General features: G+C 29.8%; 1 protein-coding gene across 1 annotated transcript in view; it reads left to right on the top strand.

The window, feature by feature from the left end:
- Nucleotides 1–1694: 1694 nt before the first annotated feature.
- Nucleotides 1695–9595, top strand: part of LOC111680958 (transient receptor potential protein) — an 8017-nt gene continuing 116 nt past the window's right edge. The window contains exons 1-16 of the mRNA XM_023442672.2: nt 1695–1905; nt 2238–2480; nt 2541–2781; nt 2846–2988; nt 4042–4243; nt 4447–4623; nt 4791–5025; nt 6032–6184; nt 6255–6400; nt 6702–7069; nt 7136–7493; nt 8522–8747; nt 8812–8974; nt 9039–9199; nt 9256–9437; nt 9502–9590. Of these exons, the coding sequence (XP_023298440.2) occupies nt 2344–2480; nt 2541–2781; nt 2846–2988; nt 4042–4243; nt 4447–4623; nt 4791–5025; nt 6032–6184; nt 6255–6400; nt 6702–7069; nt 7136–7493; nt 8522–8747; nt 8812–8974; nt 9039–9199; nt 9256–9437; nt 9502–9590 (2981 nt within the window). The 5' untranslated portion in view covers nt 1695–1905; nt 2238–2343. The remainder of the gene's footprint in view (nt 1906–2237; nt 2481–2540; nt 2782–2845; nt 2989–4041; nt 4244–4446; nt 4624–4790; nt 5026–6031; nt 6185–6254; nt 6401–6701; nt 7070–7135; nt 7494–8521; nt 8748–8811; nt 8975–9038; nt 9200–9255; nt 9438–9501; nt 9591–9595) is intronic.

Genomic DNA, 9595 nt, shown 5'->3' with positions numbered 1-9595 from the left:
TAACAAAAAAAAAAAAAACAACAACAAATTTTGAGTTATGATAGTCTTGTAGTAAGTGAGCGATAGCAAACATGTTTAACGTTTTATTGTTTTTATTTTAATCGATGACAGTACTTATTTAAGGATATAATATGGTTTATGTTATTTTCATGAATTATTGAATAAAACTTATCAAACAAAACTAGATTTCCTAATTTGGAGATTATTCTTTAATCTGATTAACCAAATAAATTATTCAAGGCAATGATTAAACTTAAAGTAAAATAGACAAATTAAAGATCTCTCGAAATTATTCTACATATATGTATGGCCTAATTTTTGGATTTAAGCATAAAATTCGTTTTGGTCATACAAAAAATTCTCGTACGTTTTTATCGCTGTCCAACAACCCAAAGCATACTTTTCTAAAGAATTGAGCTATGCTGTATCTAGCTTCAGAATTACTTCACCATATTTGGAATTCGAGATATTATGTACTGAAATTTGAAAAAGATTATTTTTTGCCCTTTTTTAAATGATTAAATAACGCCAAGATAACTTTATTTATAAAATGCTATTTGTCGTTTGAAAGTCCATTCTGGCAGCTGTAAACAATATAATAATATCTGAAATGTCGTCTCCTAAAGTTTGAAAACAACTCACATTAGTTAAAGATGAATCCTCTTGATTACATTTGATATCGGTGCATTATTTTATTCATACAACCGGATTATCTAAATATACTTTATATAGTTAATGGCATAACTATGTTCTAATAAGCAATTTAATCCTAAACATCCTACAAAGTCTCCCACTGAAAATGATTAAACATTGGTTATTCCTTTATAAACCCTCGCCATAAGTTATGTTATGACTCATAACAAACTTTTATGTAAACAAAAATAGGTAAGGATAAGTTTTTTTTGTATTCCCTTACGACTTTTAAACAGAAAATTAAACAATTTTATTTATTATGTATACTATGACTAAGATTGTTATAGATTTTAATATCAGATCGCATGATTATATAATAGATATTTATTGCAATAAAATAATAACAAAATATTAAAGAGAATATGTAAAAAATCATATTTTTCTGAATGAAAATTTTCTATAAAAAAGTTTTCTTTATTTATTTGTCTGTAAAGTTATTTTTATTATATAGTACAGAATCAATAATCAGTATTTGTAAATAGTAAAATTTTAAGATTTAAAATAAAAGATATTTTAAATACCAAATGTTATTTTTGTCGAACATACCACGAATATTTCACTAAAACATATTGTGAAAACATTCTAAAAGAAAACAATAATCACATTTCCTACAACGAGCTTAATACCAAAATAAAAAAAAACCGTTAAGGTTTCCATCGATCAATAGAATCAGAATAAACAATTTCACGTGCCCCAATGACAAGTAATTTTGTTTGTTTACAATGAATCGTCAATTCATTCACCCTTTAAAATTGTAATAGATTACAAATATTTCAATATTTATACTTCCAGCCAAGTAGAATCAAGCGTGCAGAAAATAATATTGACAAATATAACATAGAAAAAATGTGACATTTTCGATTTGTTTTGTATTTTCTTGTGTCTTTTCACTTTTATACTCATATGTTTTCAATGACCGATTTTTAAAATTGTAAAAAGTACTAATGTAATTAATGACATACTTATACCAAGGTACTTGAACAATTTTCAAACAGTTCTTCGCGAACTCTTGGATAATTAACATTGGATAAGAAAAGAAAATTTTTAAGTGAAAATTTTTTCTAAATTTTGCACACTTTTTGGTTTTATTCCCAAGGATATGTTAAATGAAATAAAAGGATATATTGGATAAATTACCAAAGGATAAACAAGGATATTAAATATAAGCGTAGTTACTTTATGTAAAATTCGCTTATAGAATTAAGCAAAAAAGTAAATACAAATGTGATTATATAAGTGAAAAAATTAAAGAAACCTTAAAAAAAATTTATGAAAAAAATAGCGAAAAATATAATAATATAATAAAGGATAAAGTTTGAATTTGTGCATAAATCAAAATAATGTAAAAGGATATTTGCTTTATATTTGTTATAAATTAAAAATAAAAAAAAATAAAAAATAATAAGGACTATTGATCCATTTATAAAAGATATATTAATTATCTCTTATTTATAATTTGTTGATTTCTATGTGTTTAAAATAAGTTCGAAAAAAGTTATTAATTTCAATTTCATTTTTAAAAACTCTACTTTTTAATTAACTAGGTACATTAATCTTTTAAAGAAAATAAATTAATAATTTCATTAATGAGAAAAAGCTAAAATCAAATAACAACCTTAAACCTAAAGGAAAGAAAACAAAACTTTCAAAATGGCCAGTGATCCGGAAAAGGGGAAAAATGAAGAAGAAAATTATAATATACAATTTGCAGATGAATATATTTTATCGGATGTTGAGAAATCTTTTTTATTGGCTTGTGAGCGTGGTGATATAGCAGGTGTTAAGGCGTAAGCTTTTCATGTGATCTTAAAAGATGCTTAAAACTACTTGACTACTTTCTGTTTTAGAATAATTGAAGAGAATAAACCCTTCCCGGATAAGTTTAATATTAATTGTGTTGATCCCATGAATCGTTCGGCCTTAATAGCAGCCATTGAAAATGAAAACTTTGATTTAATTGTTGTTCTGTTAGAGGAAGGCATAGAAGTTGGCGACGCATTACTGCATGCTATATCTGAAGAATATGTTGAGGCTGTGGAAGAACTTTTACAGTGGGAAGAAACGAATCACAAAGAAGGTAAACCATATGTAAGTATTAGTTTTGCAAGGTTATCAATGAATTAAAATAATTTGATATTTCTTTTCTGTAAAGAGCTGGGAAGCAGTTGATCGTTCCAAATCGACATTTACTCCCGATATAACACCCCTTATATTAGCAGCACATCGTAACAATTATGAAATTCTAAAAATTCTATTGGATCGTGGTGCCACATTGCCAATGCCCCACGACGTCAAGTTAGTATATATTAAAATCATTCGTATTATTTAAAACTTAAACTGAATTAGAACTGAACTAGAAGTTAACTAGAAGTGAACTAGAATTGAACTAGAAGTAAACTAGAACTAAACTAGAACTGAATTAGAACTGAACTAGAACTGAACTAGAACTGAACTAGAACTGAACTAGAACTGAACTAGAACTGAACTAGAACTGAACTAGAACTGAACTAGAACTTAACTAGAACTGAACTAGAACTGAACTAGAACTGAACTAGAACTGAACTAGAACTGAACTAGAACTGAACTAGAACTGAACTAGAACTGAACTAGAACTGAACTAGAACTGAACTAGAACTGAACTAGAACTGAACTAGAACTGAACTAGAACTGAACTAGAACTGAACTAGAACTGAACTAAAACTGAACTAGAACTGAACTAGAACTGAACTAGAACTGAACTAGAACTGAACTAGAACTGAACTAGAACTGAACTAGAACTGAACTAGAACTGAACTAGAACTGAACTAGAACTGAACTAGAACTGAACTAGAACTGAACTAGAACTGAACTAGAACTGAACTAGAACTGAACTAGAACTGAACTAGAACTGAACTAGAACTGAACTAGAACTGAACTAGAACTGAACTAGAACTAAACTGAACTGGAGCTGAACTAGAACTGAAATAGAACTGCGCTAAGAATAAATTAGTACTTGTGATTGTGACTTTTGACATACATTTGTATTTTAGTATTTTAGTCACTTAACTTAGATCTAAAACTTATGTATGTATGTAAGCATAACTAATACATAAGCTGGACAAAAAAAAATTGACCTTTAAAGGAAACATTTACTTTATATCAGCTTTTTTATATTTGAAAACAATTTTTTTTATCCAGCTATGTTGGTTTTTTACTTATGTTTATATAAAAAGACTAATGTCCTTAGAGTCGGCATAATTAAATTTGTTAAAAAAAATACATAAAAATATTATCACCCTATGTATAACAACAAAATCCCACCACAAATGTATTAGGTAATGTTTGTAAGATGTTACTATTTGATTATAGATGCGGCTGTGATGAATGTGTAACATCACAAGAAAGTGATTCTTTACGCCATTCTCAGTCGCGTATTAATGCTTATCGTGCGCTTTCAGCTAGTTCGCTTATATCCCTTAGTTCACGTGATCCCGTTCTAACAGCATTCGAACTAGCATGGGAATTGAAGCGTTTGCAAGCAATGGAGTCAGAATTTCGTGCTGAATATGAAGTAAGTTGGCTAATGTACATTGTAATTAAATTGTGTAATACAATGGGAAAATATGCATTATATATTTTTGTTTGTAAATATACCTACTTCAAAAAAACTAGTATACAATGTATTTAATAAATTTGTGTTCACTTTTTAAATATACTTACTTCAAAAAAACTAGTATACAATGTATTTAATAAATTTGTGTTCACTTTTTAAAGGAAATGCGACAAGGTGTCCAGGAATTTGTTACATCATTATTAGATCATGCTAGAACATCAACCGAACTTGAAGTTATGTTAAACTTTAATCATGAAGCATCCAATGACATTTGGACTCCAGGTCAAAGGCAGACATTAGAAAGATTAAAATTGGCCATTAAGTATAAACAAAAGACGGTAATAATAATGTTTCCAATAAAATTAATATCTTACTGGGTTTGAAATAAGTACATACATATATCTGAAATATATTTATGTAATATTCTGTAATGTTGCATTTCTGAAGCGGAATCGAACAAATAGTTGTCGCCTAAATCAATGTAATTTAATTTATTTTCTTACAGTTTGTGGCGCATCCAAATGTACAACAATTACTGGCCGCCATTTGGTATGAAGGTTTACCCGGCTTTCGTCGCAAACAAAGTTCTCAGCAAATAATAGAAGTTGTGAAATTAGGCTGTATGTTTCCCATCAACAGTATGAATTATCTAATGGCTCCCGAATCAGATAATGGAAAGTTTATGAAAAAACCATTTGTTAAATTTATCTCACATTCTTGCTCCTATATGTTCTTTTTGAGTAAGTATTTCATAGATTTATTTGCATCTAGGGTAGAAGGGGGGATAATTCGCCATAGGGGCACATCTGTCAATGCGAATAACTTTAAAACCGAGTAATCGATTTTATCGCATTATTAAATTTTGTTTTCGTTAATCGATTATCTATCATCCCTGAAAATTTGAAACATTAACTTTACATATGATGGGAGGCAGACATGATTAATTGTTTTTCAAAGGGCTGTGAAAATATTTCATTGTGTGAACTTTTTGTGCTAACTTTTTTAGTTTTTGTGATAGAAAAAATATATTGGTCAGTATTAGAATGTCAAAAATAGTGAACAATACGACATAATAAAATTTTCGATAATATAATTTGAAGCCCGAAAAAATTTAAACTAATCCCCAGAACTGTCCGTGGGACACATGTGCCAAATATATGTAATGCTTGTGATGTAGAACAAAATTTGGTTAAAATATAGAAAAATTCAGTAATAATTTGTTTTAATTTTTTTTGTTAAGTTTTGTGAAATAAACAATAAATATCTGATTTATTATACTTTGTTTAATCAATTAAGGTATAAAACAGCAAAATAAGTTTTTATTTTTGTAATTTTTTCCCCCGAAAAATATGTACATGAGGATGACTTAAGAAAAATTGAAAGAAATAAAACTAAAACCAACATATCTAAGTATCCGAATCAAGAAAAAAATTAAGAATATATATTGTGGTTTTAATTTGAGGCCGCCTCAAAAAAAAAGTGACGTATGGTCCCCTTCTACCCTACATATAAATAGTTTTGTATTTAAAATTTAAACCTGCAACTTCTTCTGAAAAGTATCAGAAACAACTTACGTACTTGTTCCTGGATCCAAGGCAAAAAGATTTTGTTTTTGTTAGATTAAGTTAAGTGGATTTGTCAGATTTATGTTAGCTATTTGCAGCGAAATTTTAATGACGATTTCAAAATATGTGTATATGATATGACACTGCTTATTATAACTTATTTTTATTTTAATTAAAACAGTGTTACTTGGCGCTGCTTCATTGCGTGTGGTTCAAATAACTTTTGAGTTACTAGCGTTTCCATGGATGATCGAAATGTTGGAGGATTGGCGTAAACATGAAAGAGGTTCTCTGCCGGGCCCCATTGAATTGGGTATCATTACTTATATTGCAAGTAAACATCTAAATAAATATTGAAATAATTATAGATAAGTACGTGTGTAAATTGGAACTTTTATTTTCAGGTTTAATTTTGGGTGAATTAAAATCATTATATTGCGATGGTTTGTTTGAATATATTATGGATTTATGGAATATTGTGGATTTCATTTCGAATATGTTTTATGTAACGTGGATATTATGTAGAGCCACCGCCTGGATTATAGTGCATGTATGTCTATTGGAATTATTTCGTTCTTATATTCCACACTGTTCGCCAATCGGTTCAAATCTAGCTTTTACAAATGAAAGTAGTTGTAGTTAGATATTCGTCTAATACTCATTACAAATAATTGTAATTGGCAAATAATCACAAACAAATGTAATTGACCATGAACTTAATTACTTTTTGTAAACATTACAAAAACCATTTGGTAGAAAATATTAAACTTAAATACAACAAGATTAAACATATGTATTAACAAGTGTGATCGATTTTAATTTCTTTTTTGTTAATTTGATCTTTAATACAGCGTGATCTCTGGTTTCGTGATATAAATCCCTATTTTCCAAGAGAACATTGGCATCCCTTTGATCCCATGCTATTGTCAGAAGGAGCATTCGCTGCCGGCATGGTATTTTCCTATTTAAAACTAGTTCATATCTTCTCGATAAATCCTCACTTGGGACCACTACAAGTATCGTTGGGTCGCATGATTATCGATATTATAAAGTTCTTCTTTATCTACACTTTGGTATTGTTTGCTTTCGGCTGTGGTCTCAATCAATTGCTGTGGTACTATGCTGATTTGGAGAAACACAAATGCTATCATTTACATCCCGATGTAGCAGATTTTGATGATCAAGAGAAAGCCTGTACCATATGGAGAAGATTTTCAAAGTATGTTTCAAACTATTAAAATAGACAATGATGTAAACTGTATATTTGTGTGTATATCTATTTTAGTCTTTTTGAAACGTCACAATCACTATTTTGGGCATCTTTTGGTTTAGTCGACTTGGTGTCATTCGATTTAGCCGGTATTAAGAGCTTCACCCGTTTCTGGGCCTTGCTAATGTTCGGCTCATATTCCGTAATCAATATTATCGTCTTGCTTAACATGCTTATTGCCATGATGTCCAATTCATATCAAATCATATCCGAACGTGCCGATGTTGAATGGAAATTTGCCCGTTCTCAATTGTGGATGAGCTATTTTGAAGATGGTGGTACTGTACCACCACCCTTCAATATGTTCCCCTCTGTTAAAGTGATGCGTAAATTATTTGGTAAGGAGCGACCAAAACGTACCAAGAGTTTTATGGTGAGTTAAATTTGTTTAATTGTTTTGCAATTAACGTCACTACAGGATTAACAATGTACTTTATTTTAAATTTGTCCTCCAACCGGAAATACCCTTTACTAAGTTTATTTGAAATTTTAGTTTGAACTAAAATAACAATATTTTTAATCCATTGAAATTTATTACGTTCAATTGCCGTTGGTTGCATCAATTTACCAATAAATTCAATAGTAAATATTGACAAACAATGTTTCGAAGATTTGATATTAAACAATCTCCTACCGCAATGATGCAATATGTTGACAACTATTTTAATAACAAAACAATTTTGCAGGACATTTTAGAATTAATATAAATAAATGATTGTCATTATTTGCAATCAAGAACCACACTTACACACCTAGTGGTCTTTGACTAAATCTTAGTAGGGAAATGTAACTGATATAAATATAAAAATGCTGTGTGTATACGTCAATGGCCAATTGAAAGTGGGTAGTTTTAAAATGTTTGTACATATTTATGGTTGTACATATTTATATATATACTTATAAAAAACAGGTTATAAAGATGTATTTTGTTCTATTCAAAACTTTGGATCCCGTAGATAACTAAAATCTGCAGAAAATTGACTTCACTACGGACAGACTAATGGACTGATAGGCATTTAGATGGATTAACTTCAATAAGTATACAGACAGACATTCAAATGGACATCGCTACATCAACATTGCTATATATCTATAAGGACTCAGAATATGCCTTTACATAGAATTGAATGTTATTATAGTAAATACAAATTGTTTTTGATGGTGATTGTAAAAAATGTTTGCACAAATACAATTTTCTTAAATTTTAAAGAAACCCTCGTAAAAATACTTTCATGTTCATATATTTTATATAACATTTGTTAAGGCGCCACGATATTGTCCTGAAAACCAGTAACAAATAACTGTAAAAATCTATGTAACTAATTTGCATACATACACAACTTTTCCTAAACATTCCAATTCCAATCTCCAACTCTTGTAAATTTAATTTTTAATTCACAGATGAAATCAAGGGTTAAGGCACAATCATTACATGAACGTGTAATGAAACTATTGATACGTCGATATGTTACGGCCGAACAGCGTCACCGAGATGATTTCGGCATAACCGAAGATGATATCATTGAAGTGCGTCAAGATATTAGTTCGTTGCGTTTCGAACTGTTGGACATATTTACAAATAATAATTTTACTGTTCCGGATATAGAAAAGAAATCAGCAGGTGCTGGTAAGTTAATAAGAACTATATACATACGTAAAAATTTGGATATGATAATTATTTTATGTAATAGCGGCTGGTAAAAAGGGTAAGATTTTGGAACGACGTATTTTGAAAGATTTCCAAATCGGTTTTGTCGAAACTCTACAAACTGAACTGGTAAATAATGCAGATGAGGGCAAGGATATATTTTCATCGCTAGCGAGTGCTATACGCAAAAAGAGATCACAAAAAGGGTAAATGAGAAAGAAATATATTTAAATATATTTTATAATTTATATCGATTTTTTAAATATATAGTGAAAAAGATTGGAATGCTATTGCACGCAAAAATACTATGAGTTCAAATCCCATTGGCTCCAAACATTCATCATTACAGAGACATTCACAGCGCAGTTTAAGACGCCGCATTTTAGAACAAGCCAACGAAGGTCTTCATATGAATCAAAATCAACTTATAGGTAAATATATATTTAGAAAATAACCTCATCACTATTTATATTGGTTTGTTTTGCAGAATACAATCCCACTCTGGGAGAGGTTACAAGAGCTACGCGTGTTGCATATGTCAAATTTATGAAAAAGAAAATGGTAGCTGAGGAAGATAAGGAAGCCGAAGAACTGAAATCAAGTGAAGCAGCTAACGCTACAACAAAGGATGAAAAGCCCAGTACTAAAGCCACTTTGAAAAAAACTGATGTAATTTGTGCTCAATACAAAACTTAAACTATTGACAATAAATGAAATTTTATGTATTTTAAAGGTTAAAAAGGAGGATGCCGCTAAACCAGCTGCTGGAAAACCACCAGCTCCAGCTGAAGATAAGGCTAAACCAGGTGCACCCGCTAAGCCGCCCG

Source organism: Lucilia cuprina, chromosome 4 (assembly GCF_022045245.1).
Source record: "Lucilia cuprina isolate Lc7/37 chromosome 4, ASM2204524v1, whole genome shotgun sequence".
Lineage (NCBI taxonomy): Eukaryota > Metazoa > Arthropoda > Insecta > Diptera > Calliphoridae > Lucilia > Lucilia cuprina.
The sequence above is the reverse complement of the archived record's forward strand: the minus strand, read 5'-3'. Positions and strand labels throughout refer to the sequence as shown.